Consider the following 14,417-nt stretch of genomic DNA (forward strand, 5'->3'; position numbering starts at 1 on the left):
AACACGCCGGGCCCCTGGGCCAGCCTCCCTCCCTGCTACAGACACGACGCTGCTCCGTCAGGATGAGCGCACTGCCTCACTTCCCGATGCTCCCGTGGGCCCCGAGGCTTTGGGACACTTGGGGTTTCATGACAAATCTTTACGATCCTATGCTTCTGTTAAAAATAGAACAAAAATCCCCCAAGGCAAACCTCTCGAAAATGACTGGCTTTAGCAGTCAGGACCTGCTAAGAAGGAAAGAGGCCCGTTGCCCACCAGGCTGCAAACATCTAGATCCGCGCGCCAGCTGCCTTCCTGAAGGAAGAGCAGACAGAGGTGGGTGCAACAGTGGCTCGGCGTGCCCCTTGAGGAGAAGGGCTCAGCCTAGGCAACTCCGAGGGCCCCAGGAGAGGACATTCTGGCTGGGAGGGAGAAGTCCCACGTGTGTCTGGAACATTTAATTCAGATTGTTCCAAGCCGACAGAAGGGTGACACCAATGTGAGGAAATGGCTCCAGAGATAGATGTGGGTAAATACAACCAATCCTTTAAAGGTGAAGTGTGGATCACTTTCTACATTTAATAAAGACATTTTCTCATTTGAGGCTCTGGAAGTCTTGAGTCACATTTTTTTTTTTTTTTTTGGTAACCCCCTCCCCGCTAAAATGCCTTGGAACACATGGCTTAACAGTGGCTGCACAGAAAATATACACCCTCAAAGTCTCACTTTCATTTAAATACAAATATACAAAATGTAAACTGAGACAGTAGAGAAATTTACAAAACTTTTCTTTAAAAATCATAAAGACAAAATTCAGTTCTAGTTATGACGCTATTAAAATACGTGCAAGTTGTCGTATCCAATTGGATTTCTATTGCAATGTTCACCAAAGACAAATCCAATCCACCCCGGCCGGGGCCGCCTCGGAAAACAGACCTGAGTGGAAATTTCTTTGAGAAACCTCGAGGTTCTACGTCGACAGGATGGACGGCCTCCTTCCCCGGCTCCCGGGGGCTCCCCTGGCAGCCCCACCAGAGCAGGGGCTCCACTACTTCCGCTTCTAAGGAGAAGGGTCTGGGCTGGTTCCACGGTGGACTTCGAGGCCAGAGCCGAGACTAGCTGCTTCCGGTGGAGTTCGAGCTGACGTGGTTGGAGTTTATGTGATGGTTAAAACTGGTCTTGGAGCTGGGCGAACTCTTGGAATTGTTCTGATGCTGGGGTTGGGGTTGGGGGAGACGGGGTGGAGAGAGCAGAAGTCAGTCCTGGGAGCCCTGGGGATGGGTCAGGGGCTGCCTCCGCCAGCTCCAACCCTTGCTTTTTATTGCCTTTTGCAGTCTCCCCTCACAGCCAGGTGCAAGGGCCACCCCTGGAGGCACAGGTACCTGGGAAGAGCCATGGCATTAACAGAACCTCTAATCAGGGTGGAGGCGGCCCCTTGTATAATATCCACCTTGGTTAAGCCTGCAGGCCTGGGGTTACACTGCCTGGGCTGGAATTCTCAGTCTTCCCCTCCCTCGCAGAGTGGCCTTGGGCATGCAATTCCATCTCCCAGTTTCCTCTCCTGTAACACGGGAGAAGAGCAGCTTCCGCACAGGGTGGCTGGGAGGATACAATGGGGCCTCATATGCAAAGGGCTCTAGTGAGGGCTGGCCTGGGAGAGATGGGCGGTTGTTCCCATTGCTCAGGCCTTCCCTCTGCATCCCGTGGGTGCTGGGCCCTTCATGTTGCAGAGGGGAGGAGGAGGGAGGCAAGAAGTATTTGCTTCACAGGTGCTGGTGCCCACACAGTGCTAAGGGCTGCCACCCATGGCTCTAGGCAGCGGGCATTTCTATCCTGATGTTTCAGGCAGGAAAACTGAGGCGGGAGAGGTTCCATAAGTTGCCACATAACCAAGAAGTGTCAGGGCTGGGTTTGAACCCGGGTCTGTGAGACTCCATGGTAATTTCTTTTTCTAGGACCCAGGGTGTTCTTAGCATGCCTGGCCATCAGGGGAGGGAGAGGTCATTCTTTCTGGAACTTCCATTTTACTTGATGGAAGCATTGAAGCATTGTATTTTTATATTATCACTGGCTGAGTGTGCCCGTCCTGGAGCTGGCTCTCTGTGGGGAGGAGGAAGGAGCAGAACTAGGAGAGGGAGCCTCCCAGGCTCCAGGATGGGCACGCTGGGCCACAGCTTCCTCAAGGGCCAGGCCAAGATGGGGTGTATGGTGGCCACCTTCATGGTGTGTGGTGAGGTGGGGGCCCTTCCCCGGCATTTCCTCCATTGGCCCACACCAACCCTTACCAGGGCCAGGCTCTGACTGTCGTTTCCCAAGGGCCCTGTCTCCTCTGGCTGCCAGCTGGAGGGCACAGCATTGGATGGGGGCCATCCCAGGAGCTGGAAGGTTCTGCGGGGTCAGCTTCTACCCCCAGTTCTCTCTGGGCTTATGGTGTTCAGTCTTTACATGACTGAGGCTTCATAAGGGCCAGAGAGGGCAGTGGCTCTCAACCAGGGGTGACTGTGCCCCTAAGGACATTCAGCAGTGTCTGGCTCCTTTATGGGCTCTCACGACTGGGGGATGGGGTGTTGCTGCATCTGGTGGGTGGAGGCCAAACTTGCTGCCCCAAATCTTATGATGCACAGGACAGCACCATGACAAGGAATTAACTGGCCCTAGGTGCCAATAGTGTCAAGGTGGAGAAACCCAGAGGGAGGGTGAATTTGGGCTGGCCCTGCCCTTCTCCCTGGGGCTCCCATCAGCTGCAGTGGGTGTCAGGGGCCTCAGACATATCAGTTGCCCTTCCAAGCTGCTACTGCCCCAGACTTCTGAGCCCCCCAAGGGTCTTCTCATTTCCCGTGGAAGTGAGCCGGGGTCTCGGGGCTGACACCAGGACTGGCCAGGCATGGGTGTCTCACCTGACGCTTGAAGATTCTCTGGAGCAGCCCTTTCTTTGGCGGTTCCGGAGGGTGATCTCTGTTCAGATCTGGCGAGAGGGTACCATTAGGTCCAAACACGTTCAGCTCCTTAAAGCACTCTGTTTCTATCATCTGGAGGGGCCGTGAAAATAAAACACAGGCCGTCAACTGGGGCAGTCAGGAGGCCCAGCAGCAAAGCCACTGGGGCTGACCTGCCCCTGAGCCACACGCCCTCCAGGTCTCGGGGGCTGGGCGAGGCTCCCCGTCAATGACTGGCTCCTGGTGGCTACAGCTCCCTACCTGGCCACTGACAGCTTTTGTGTGCCGCCTTCGTGGAGAAAATAGAAGTCATGTGCTCATCCTCCCACTGCCAAACTCATATTCCCAACGCCTCCTTCCCCCATCAGTCCCTCCATCCCACCCAGACCAAAGCAAGTGGCCCGCCCCGCTCACCTCGTTTTGCCATGGGATGGACACAGAGCCTGTGGAGAACTTGGAGTAGAAGTCATCGTCTGTGTGGTCCAGATTGACGCCCTTCACAGTGGAGAACTGCTCGATGTCCAGCACATCCTTACAGTACACGGCACGGGGCTGCCAGGGGCACAGGGCCAGTCACACATGTGTCCTGCCTGCGGCTCCAGTGGCCCTGAGCCAGGCCTTGGGGTTTTGGGGAGCAGAGGGGAGTCTTCCCAGGACCCACCCCCAGAACTGCTGCGGGTTGTGGCTGGAGGGTGTGTGGCTCAGGGGCAGGTGAGTCCAGGGGAGGGGTCGGCCCCAGTGGCTTGGCTGGGCTTCCTGCCCACCTCAGATGACAGCCTGTGTTTTTTTTTGTGACCCCTCCAGATGACAGTGCAGCCCTCTCTCAGATCCATGAAGGGGACCCTGGCTGGGGTGACACAGGAGCTCGGGGCACCTGGGTGCCCAGCCCAGGGCTCCTTCCTGCCATCACTCCCTTACCCGTACTGGACAGACGTGGGCTGAAGTCCCAGCTGTGGGGCTTAGGAACTTTGGGGAAGTCTCATATCCCCTGAGGCCTATGTCCTGTTTCCTTACCGGCAAAATGGGGACGAGGCACCTGGGTGACAGGGCTGCTGTCAGTGCTGGCCACCGAGCCTGGCGCCCGTAACTGGGAGCTGGTATTATTATAGTGGGCATATCTTTTACCTTACTCGTCCCTCAGCTGTGCACTGGGGGCCTGCTCTATGCCAGGGCAGAGATGAACCTGGGTGGACCTTGCCCTCTAAGAGTTCAAGGTTGGTGGGGGGAGGCTTCCCAGAGGCTCTGGAGATGAGGCCTTTATAGAGACAGCCCCAGGTGGGGTGTGAAGGGATCCCCAGACCTGGTGACACATCTGTCACTGGAGGGTAGAGGCTACCTCCTGCTTACAGTCTCCTGACATTTGGCTAATTCGAAGGTTGTGAATCAGTGCACTGGCTCAGCGTGGGCTCCCCCATGCCAGGAAGGTTCTAGCAATGGTCTCACGGCTCAGCACTTTCTGGGACTCTCTCCTCCAGTCTGCTCTGGTCCCCAGCTCAAGGCTCGAGGCCATGCTGTCCCCAGCAGAGCAAACCATGGGCCCAAGTGCACGTGGGCGGAAGCAGGGGTGGGGGCAGGGGTGTCCGGTTGCAGAGCTGCGACCCTTCTCTAGTTCCCAAAGCCCGGGGTGCACGCCACCGTGGAACTCAGCAGACTTTTAGCTGGAAGCAAGACCACATCATTCACACGGCCAGTGCAGAATGAAAACGCAGGGTCCATGTTCTACATTTAGAATTTTAAGATGGCAACAGAGGGCACTGAGCCAGGTGTGGGGACCCAGGGTGCCCTAGTGGGTGCCCAGGTCAAGCTCACGAAGCTGGCCCTGGGTGGCTTGCAGAGGAATGTTAACAAATGAACGTATTTTAAAAATCTGTAATGGAACAGAAAGTTACCTGGCACACCCAAACCCCTCTTTCATGGCTATTATTTCCTTGGAAAGGTTTCCTTTTAAAATATGTTGATTTTTACTTAAAAAAAAAAAAAGAGTCAATGGAAGTCAAAAAGATGACATCACTAACAGCGCTCGTGGTTTAAGAACGTGGCAGCAGCCCCGACGGTGTGGGGACGACTGTGGGGGGCTGGCAGGGATGACTGTGGGGGGCTGGCAGAGATGACTGTGGGGGGGCTGGGGTAGGGATGACTGTGGGGGGGCTGGCAGGGATGACTGGAGGGGCTGGCAGGGATGACTGGGGGGGCTGGCGTGCAGCCTGGGGAGGGCCAGTGGGGAAAAGGCAAAGTCCCCAGCTCACAGTGGCTTCGCACTCCAGGGCCTGCAACCTTTGCTCACCTGAGGCCTCGGATGCCAGGAACAGAGGCCCTGGGCCACAGGGTACACGGCCGGGGAGGAGGGCACCGGTGGGCTGCTCTGTGCACCTTGTCAGGCTGTGTGCTTTGCGGGGCTCTGCTACCTCATCCTCCTAATGCCCTGATTCGAAGTGGCCAGGGTCACTCCCAGGGTGACCAACTGCCCCTGTCTCCCCAGGACACAGGACTTTCAATGCTAAAAGCAGGACAGTCCCAGGCAAAGCGGGACAGTCGGTCGCCCTGACCCTCAGAGCCGCCTCCTTCCACACGCTGCTGCCGGGGCCTGGAGCGCTCTTCCCCAGCCGTGCCTGGGTGCACGCACGGAGGCCCCGCTACTCTCCAATCTTCCCCGAGGCTGCCTGTTCTCTTCTCTTGTGACTCGTATTTCTACTTCTATTTAAGGGGTTTTGCTGACAGCCCTGCTCCTCTTCAGACTGGAAGTTCCATGAAGGAAACAACCAACCGTTTTGTGTGCCATGGGATCTCCCTTGGGGTCTGGCATGGGACCTGGAGTGTGCTGGAAGGTAGAGGAATAGTTCCAATGCCATGACTAATCTCAGCCCATCACCATAGCAACAGGTAGCCCAGAGGCCACAAGGATGGCCACCCGGGTTCCAAACCTTTGCCACACTCCCAGTCTGGGTGCCCACATCCTCTCCAACTTCGGACATCAGCCCAATGGCACAACCGTGATGTTCATGCACTCACGCTATGTGGTTTCCTGGAACACCAAGGAGTGGCCACTCCCAAAGCCCTTGACACTAAAAACAAACAACAAATAAACAACACACTCCTTGCACGTGGCACTTCCTATAATAGTGACTGTCAACCCTGGCTGCACGCTAGAATCAGCTGGGGAGGTTTCAAAACTCCCGAAGCCCAAGTCTTACCCCAGACTCCCTGGGGACTGCATCCATGGCGAGTGTTGTTCATGCTCCCAGGCGGTTCTCCATGCAGCCAGGGTCGACAGTAATGCTGTGATTGCCATCCTCCCCCTGCCTGCTCAAGCTCATCTGCAGATTGAGTTTGTAGCATTCAGTGACTTTCACTTTTTATTTTTTGAGATGCAGTCTCGCTCCATCGCCCAGGCTGGAGCGCAGTGGTACAATCTCGGCTCACTGCAAACTCCGCCTCCTGGGTTCAAGTGATTCTCCTGCCTCAGCCTCCCGAGTAGCTGGGATTATAGGTGCGTGCCACCACGCCCAGTTAATTTTTGTATTTTAGTAGAGAGGGAGTTTCACCACATTGGTCAGGCTGGTCTCGAACTCCTAACCTGACTGCCTCAGCCTTCCCAAGTGCTGGGATTACAGGCATGAGCCACCGTGCCTGGCCTACACTTTATATTCTCAGTGGCCCCCGTGTTTTTCCAGAAAGCATTCCCTGATTACTCATCACACTGATGCCATCCTTGGCCGGACGGGGTCTGTGGTGTGGTTGCCATGGACACTGATCCGCACCCAGCAGCTTCCCAAGCCAGCTGCTGTCTCAGAGGACCAGGGGATCCCCACCTACAGGGGGTGCCAGAGTTCCAAGGACGGTCCCCACCCGCCTCCACTCAGGGCGGTACTGGTAAGTGATAACCACTGGTTCTGGGGAAGGGGGACGTGGAGGCCCTGATTTGTAGCATTTGCAAATTGCTGCTGTGCAGATGCTACCACTGGGATCTACTGTAAGCTACCGACACAAAGCCATTGGACACAGAATTGGGAAGAGATGTGCATATGAGCTCTCTGGAGAGGCAGTCATTCGCCTGCAGCACACCGCTGCTCCCACAGCCTCCACAGTCCCTGGCCCAGTCCCCACTGCTGGCAAGGGGTCATCTGTGGGAGCGTGGCAGGAGCCGAAGCACAGCAGGCCTTCCTGGCTTCTGACTCCCTGACTTTAAACAGAGTAGGCCCCGGAATCACAGCACGTATCCCACACAGATCACCCAGCCTCTGCCTGGTCTGCCACTCTTGGGCCTCTGATCCAGCTGAGAGCTCATGATTTATAGACCATGTAGGGGACTTTCAAGGACAATTCTACCTCAGCTGGAATCTTGCCTCACACACCGACTGGGGGACCTGGGGACCTCCTGGGAAGATGCAACTCCCTGCAATGTGAGCTGCTGGGGGAGGGGCCTCTTTTGTTTCTGCCTGGCCCAGAACCTGGCATCAACAGTAGGTGCTCAATGCATGCACGCTGGTCAAGATGAACTGAACGTGGTGGCCCTCAATGCTCTTGAAAGCATTCCCCATTCAGTTCTCATTTCACCCTCAAATCTCCCAGGCAGGTGGGAGGCGTGTTACTGGCTTCATTGGACAGGGAGGAAACTGACGCTTAGAAGGAATCTGTCCAGGACCCCCAGACCCGGGAAAGTGCCCAAGTCTCTGGACAGCAAATGTGGGCTCCCTGGCCCACACCTCTTCTGCACTGCCTGGCATGAAGTTCATCTGCAGCTTAGGCGAGAAGTGGCCGGGAGGGGACTCTGGTCCCCACAAAGACACAATGTGCCCCACACTCTGCACCAGCTCACTGTGAGGCAGCACTGGGGGGCAGCCCTGGGTACCCTGTGAAGAGAGCTGCTGGGGGCTGGGGGAGGCTACTCACGTCTGGAACGAAGGGAGGGTCCAACATCCCGGCTTCTAAGCGCTTGAAGTTCATGTTCCTGAAGAAGGGGTGTCTCTTGACCTCTGCAGCCCCCTCCTCCTGGCAGCCCAGCCTCTGCTTTGCATCTTTGGTGAGCAGCTGAAACAGAGAGCCCCATGAAGCCAGGTCCCCTGGGCCTCTCCTCCTGCCCGGACCTCCTGCCTCCACAGTGTCTGCACCATGCCTAGGAACCCAAGACACGCTGCCCCACCCTGCAAAGGTCTCGCTTCAGGGCTGCCTGAGTCTTGGCATGCATCTGTGCTCACACATTCACAGCCTGGCTAGATGCCTGATGGGACAGGAGAGCAGGAATCTTGTTTCTCCCAGGATTACAGACGTCGTTCCTGGGTTATGGTGGGCATTCATTAATGGGTGTCGAGCCACTGTCACCTCTTCTGTGTAGGGTAAGCAACAAAAGTCAAGGACTGCATCAATAGCTCTCTCTCCTGCACACACTCAGCTAATTTGCAGAGTTGTACTTCCTGGGTGCAAGCCCCTTCCTGATAGAGAAGGCACCACTGGGGAACTTGGCCTCTAGGAGTGCTCAGACTCATGGGGGGCTAATCATGCTCAGAGGACGCATCCAGGTGATACAGATCGGGCACCCCGGGGGCAGGGAGCATGACCGGCTGCCAGCTGGGGGTCAGGGAGCTGCATGGGGAAGAGGTATTTAAATTGAGTCTTGTAGGACGAATAGGCTTTCAAGGTGTGGGTAGGGGGAGGGGTATACAGGTAGAGGGAACTGCACCAGCAAAGCAGAGAGGCAGGACGTGCAGGGTGTGTCTGGGGAACACCCAAAACACGTTTGACTTAGAGGGCAGGAGGAGGGTGCAGAGATGCGTCAGGGGGAGGGGGCTGGTCAGGGAGAGATGATAGAGGATCCTGAAGGCCAGGTCAGGTGGCGGGATTTTCATCTGGAGGTAGAAGGAGCCAGGGATGGTTGAGGTAGAAGAGTGTCTTCATCAGAACCACGAGGCAGGAAGGTTACTAGGAGAGGAAGAGTCTTTGGGAGCAGACACCCGGGTGAGACGGGATGAGGCTGTGGATGAGGCTGTGGATGAGGCCAGAGGGCTGGACCCACGCAGGGGGCCTCGACTGGCCATGGCCAGCCACACAACCACAGGGCCCCGGCCCCTGACCTGCACTCCCAGTGCCCCAGCCTCATGATTCTCTCTTCTCCTCTGCCTTACTGAGCGTTGCAGCTGTACGCAGTTGGTGTCTACTAAGTGTCTGCTTTGAGGCTAAAATCCAGAGGAGCAGCCTGCATGGGGTAGGGGCCCAGCCTTGTCTTTTCCCAGTGCCCCGTGCACTTTGCTCATATTCATCCCATGTACACTTCCTGCTGGTCCCTGTGGGGCAGGCGCTGCGCCAGCTGGGGACGCCGGGGAGAGTGAGCAGCCAGATCGGCCTCCTGGGGCTCAGGGTCTGGAGGGGGCTGCCCCCCAAACAAAGGAATCAAAGGTGGCATCAGGGCCAGCACCAGGTTCCACCCTTGAAAGGACTAAGCAGAGAGCTCAGTCGCTCACAGCATTGCCCTCTAATGTCCCCATGGACCGCCAGGCTGGTGGCTCAGGGTCTGGTGCTCATGCCTCCGCTTCTCTCTCTGGGGGCTTCACTGTTCAACAAAGGCTCAAGGCATTGGGCTGGGCTGGGCCCAGGGGCTGCACTGTTCTAAGCAGTCCCTCAGAGGCAAGTCTCCTGCAGTGGCTGCAGTGGCTGGCCAGGAAGGTGGCACAAACGAGGATGAGAAAGGTGAGGGGTGGGCTGGGTGGGCCGGGCCAGGCTATGTGTCAGCTCCTGCCAGGTGGGGTGGCAGCCAGGGCCTGGGGCTTCTGCTTTTCAAGAGAAGCCAGAAAATCCAGGTTATTATATGAAATCTCCTCATTTTTAAATCTTGGCAATGAATCTACCATTTACTTCCTTTGAAAAACCGTGTGCAGGTTGAACAAAACACCGCCCATATGCTGCCATTTGAAACCCTGGCATCCGGTCAACGGTTTGCAGCCACATCATCAGGTAAAGAGTTTGCAACCATGCTATCAGGTGGACACCAAGAGAAGTGACAGGAAGAGAAGGTGTGAGCTGGGATGGGTGGGGCAGGCAGAGTGGGCTTCCTGGAGGAGGAGTACAGATGGGCTGGAAGGACAAGTGAGACCAAGATGTCTGAAGGGCAAGAGGGAGCTGGACAGGGGCTAAGGCCCAGTGCTGGGACTGAGCAGGGGTTTGGGGAAGATGGAGGCTGAGGTCTGGGCCCATGGACTGGGCTCAGGGGACAAAGCGGTGAGATGTGTGAATTTCTGGGCTCCAGAGGAGGGGGAGCGGGTTCTGTGGCTGCTAAGGTAGAATGGGGGACAGACCTGGGGGCCAGAGACCGGCTTCCTCACTGATTGTGGAGGGACCCTCTTAGGCAGGCAGGGCTGGAGCCACCAGAGCCTAGAAATAGCCCTGTGAACCCAGGGCCTGCAAGGTCTCCGGGAAAGTCAGGCTCTGCAGTGTCCTGAGCTGCCGCCAGCTGGAGGGGAGAAGGTAGGCCTGGATGCCGGAGATGCTGCAGTCAAAGGCATGAAGGAGGTCTAAGACTAGACTCCCAAGACCCAAGATCATTTGTAAGGGAAGCCACAGCAAGGCCAGGAGCTTCCAGAGGACAGTGGTTTTGTACCCACCGGACAGGTCCTCCGGGAGCAGCAGGCTTTCTCTCAGTGTCCACCAGGGGGCAGCAGAGGGACAGCAGCGCCCTGGTCCAGGCTGCAGCAGGAGATCCCAGCCCCAAAGCCAGGGGCCAAGGTGGGTGTCTGGGGTCTGGGGGTGGGACTGGGGCCCTCTCCACCTCGTCATCCTCTTAGTACGTCCCATATCCCTGCTGAGATCTCTCAAGACCTGCTTCTGTGATTGCCTGGCCCTGACCTGGGACATTTGGTGATGCTCTGCCCACGACTGTCTGACCCCTTCTTTCCCTTGTCTAGTTTTGTCGCACCTGACAGATATCTCCCGATGAGACAGCCAAGTGTGGCTCACACCCACGTTTCCATTTACCCGACCAGTGCTGCATTGCTTCTCCGGTCCCCCCACCCTAGCCCTGGCTGCGATGACCATGTGGCTTTCTCTGAGGCCCCAGCGGCATGGCGGGCCAACAGCTGTGGGGTTAGGGTGTGGGTCTGCTGTACACACAGGCCTTCTTCCCACAGCTTTGTGATGTGAGGATGAGGTTGGTGACAGGAAGGGGCTGAGCAGAGGTGTTTGGCTGCAGGAGAGGGGCCTCCGGGGTGAGGAGCCAAGCCAGACCCTCCTGGGGCCGTTCACAGCGCAGCCTCAGGTCTTCCTGAGCAGAAGCATTGCAACTTTTAATCAACTCCCCGGCCTGCTGCTTCCTAAACTCCGGGAGTTGCCTGGGTTGTCAATGCACATGCTGAATCTGCCCCCAAAGTCCCTGCAGATGTAGAGGGGTGGGAAGTGTGGTTCCCCCGTCCCAGACTCGGTCTGCCCATCTGTGGCTCCAGGTACATGGGGCTCCCGGGAGAGGAGAGGAAGTCTGTGGGCTGGCAAGTGTGGAGCTGGGTGCTCCGGCCCCTCCTGTCCCTATGAGGCTGGCATTAGAGGGCAGCTGCTTGCAGCGGGTGTGCCAGCACAGCTGTGCTGGGGACCATAAGGAGGAGGGCGCCAAGGGGGCATGGGCTGGACTTGGGGGCTGAGAGGCAGGCAGGAGCAGGAAGTGGCCATCTCCCCACAAAGCCAGCCACTAGTCCTGGTTCCCAGGGAAGGGCCTGAGGGCCGGCATGGGGGGGCCCAGGGGCAGGGGTGCACGGGCGGACTCCACTCCCATATCCCCCATTTCCAATGGCTCCTGTCACTCCTTTATCTGGCTTCCAGTCCCCATATCTGGCTCCGCCCACCCAGCTTTTGGGTGGGTCTGACCTCACTATCCTTAGACCCTGTCATGCAGGAGCCAGGCTGGCGTGACCAGCAGTCCATCTAGTGGTGGAAAACTTTGTTATAAGATGTTCAAAGACTGAAATCATCGCCCCCACCCCCTGTAGCCCTTCATCTTAAACCAACACCTTGGGATCCAGAGGTGGAGGGAGCAGGAGGCCGAAGGGCAGGGGCGGGGACTTGGCCCAAGGTTGCTTTGTGTCTGGGGCACCAGCTCAGACCATCTCTTCTCCGCCCTGTGTGCTGGATGTGAGGGTGTTCCACACTGTTCCCCTCACCCCCCTTCCCTTGGTTCCTGGGTGTCCCTGCTCCACCCAGGCTTTCTCCTAGAAGCCTCCGCTGACCACCCCAGTCCACAGCAAGGAGTGCCCTCAACTCTAGCTTGGTGGGCTGCAACCCCCACCCCCATGCTCAGACCCCTGTCCCTTCAGCCTGTTTGCTATTCTGGGGACAGACTGGGGCCAGGCCCAGGGAGGGAAGCCACCAGCTTGGGGGTGGCATCTGGCCACCAGGAGCTCACCATCTTGCAGATGGACTTGGCCTCCTCGGAGAACTTGTGGGAGTACACCTCCTCTGTCTCCAGGACCCGGCGGTCCACCTCCTCCCGCTTCACCTTCTCCTTGCGGCCACGGAACGGCGACTGGCCCTCGATCATCTCATAGATGAGGCAGCCCAGGCCCCAGTAGTCGGGGCTCAGGCCATACCTCTGGTTGTTCAGGACCTCTGGAGCTGGGGGCAGAGGAGAGGAGAGAGGAGTGAGGAGGGAGACAGCTGGTGGTGCTGCTCACAGAAGACCTGGAGTTTCATGGCTGGGACACCAGTTTCATGGCTGCCACCAACTCCTACCCCGCCAACTGCTGTGAATACCACCCCCCTCCAGGGAGCCTGCCCTGATGACTCTCCTCTGTGCCCTCAAAGGACTTTGATTGTAGCTTTAGAACTCTGACCACCGTGGATGGAGGTGTCCTGCACTCTTGATGTCCCCTCGCCTAGAACATGAGCTACTTTATTCACTACTGTAACAAGTATGACACGTGGCACAGAACATGTGCTATCGGTATATTTGTTTCAATGAATAAAGGTGTATCTACCCAAATTACAGATGATTTTAAATTTATCTGTAATTCAAACAACCTCTTGCTATGTCTTCTGTACCACTTTGATAAACCGAATTACAGATTTACCATAGAAATACAGAAAAGATAGTTCTGCAGCGTCAGCACGTATGTCTGGAGGGAAATGCATCCACACACGTGCTGGTTTGCACACAAGAGCCTGGGCAGACAGATACATGGAACACTGCAAAAGGAGACCCAGGCAAATGCACACACAGGTAGGCAGATCTATCATCCACCCATCCATCATCCATCATCTATCACATCCATCCATCCACCCATCCATCCACCCACCTGCCTACCTCCCTATCAATCATCGATCAGCATTCATGTGGGCACACACACACATACACACAGACACACACCCCACAGGTTGCCAAATGCCATGCAATCTGAAAGGGACCCTCTAGCACCAGAGACAAAGCACACCTCCCGTGCAGCTGCTGTTGGTACCAGCCTGACTAGAGGGCAGCAGCGTGCCTGCTCCTCAGAGCTCTCGGGGGGGGGGGGGGGGGCCGCCTCTCAGGGGAAGGAGGGTAGGTGTGTGGAATGCGCAGGAGGAAGCCCAGGGCATGCCCCCAATTGGACAGGGAATTCTAGGGCACAGGACTTAACTCTGGGTTTCTTCCCTGCAACCCCCAGGACGCTGGTCTCAGAGCAGACTGAGGAAAGGCGGCAGGAGCCCAAGGCTGCTGTCTACTGGAATCATGCTTGGTGACACAGCAGCTGTGCGTGCCTCTCATTTGCGGGCTCTTCTGAATTACCTCCTTCCTCTCAAGGGTCTCTCCTCCCAGACCCCTGCTTCAATGCGGCCTCCCCTAGCAGTGCTGTATGCCAGGCCCTGACCCCTAAGAGTGGCTTGGCTTTGGACACAGGTGGCGCTGGGGGCCTGGGAGTGCAGAGAGCTCAGAGCAGTCATCACATCTGGGGCCCCTGTGCTCCCCCTCCCCCTGGCTAAGGCTGCCCCCCAGCAGCCCCGCAGAGACTGTGACTCTGCGTGTGATCAGCAGTGCATGAAGAGGCGAGAGGCTCTGCGAGCAGGCTCTGGGGGCTTGGCCGGTGGTGGGCAGGGGCGGCCCCAGTGGGTCTCAAGGTGTGTTGACACAGGCGGCCCAGCACTCACCCATGTAGCCAACGGTGCCCACCCGGCCACGGATCAGGTCTCCCTCGGGGATCTTCACAGCCAAGCCCAGGTCTGAGATCCTAATGTGGCCTGAGGGGGACAGCAGGGTCAGTTGTTCCCTGGGACAGCCTCACAGGCACCCGGCCTTGCTGTGTACCCTTGGGCAAGGCACATGAGCTCTCGGCATTCTCATCTGTCCGAGGACAAGAGGGACTCCAATCTGCCATCTCAGGGTGACCACAAGAGCCTTGGGAGAGTGCAGGTGTGGGAGGACACAGGAAAATGCCCACTCTTCAGGAGTGGAATACCAAGATGCAATAGGACGCCTGGACCCGGCTGGACGTTGACCGACCTGCCTAGTCAAAGGCAGAATGGGCTTCCTGGAAGGCTGAGGTCACAGAGAATCTT

The 14,417-nt window shown here is 57.2% G+C and overlaps 1 protein-coding gene across 1 annotated transcript in view; it reads right to left on the reverse strand.

Annotated features, from left to right (window-relative positions):
• Positions 1 to 522: 522 nt before the first annotated feature.
• Positions 523 to 14,417, reverse strand: part of GRK5 (G protein-coupled receptor kinase 5) — a 246,783-nt gene continuing 232,888 nt past the window's right edge. The window contains exons 11-16 of the mRNA XM_003255024.3: positions 14,010 to 14,099; positions 12,292 to 12,500; positions 7,806 to 7,943; positions 3,330 to 3,467; positions 2,877 to 3,008; positions 523 to 1,193 (exon numbers count right to left, since the gene is read on the reverse strand). Of these exons, the coding sequence (XP_003255072.1) occupies positions 1,095 to 1,193; positions 2,877 to 3,008; positions 3,330 to 3,467; positions 7,806 to 7,943; positions 12,292 to 12,500; positions 14,010 to 14,099 (806 nt within the window). The 3' untranslated portion in view covers positions 523 to 1,094. The remainder of the gene's footprint in view (positions 1,194 to 2,876; positions 3,009 to 3,329; positions 3,468 to 7,805; positions 7,944 to 12,291; positions 12,501 to 14,009; positions 14,100 to 14,417) is intronic.

This window comes from Nomascus leucogenys, chromosome 3 (assembly GCF_006542625.1).
Source record: "Nomascus leucogenys isolate Asia chromosome 3, Asia_NLE_v1, whole genome shotgun sequence".
NCBI lineage: Eukaryota > Metazoa > Chordata > Mammalia > Primates > Hylobatidae > Nomascus > Nomascus leucogenys.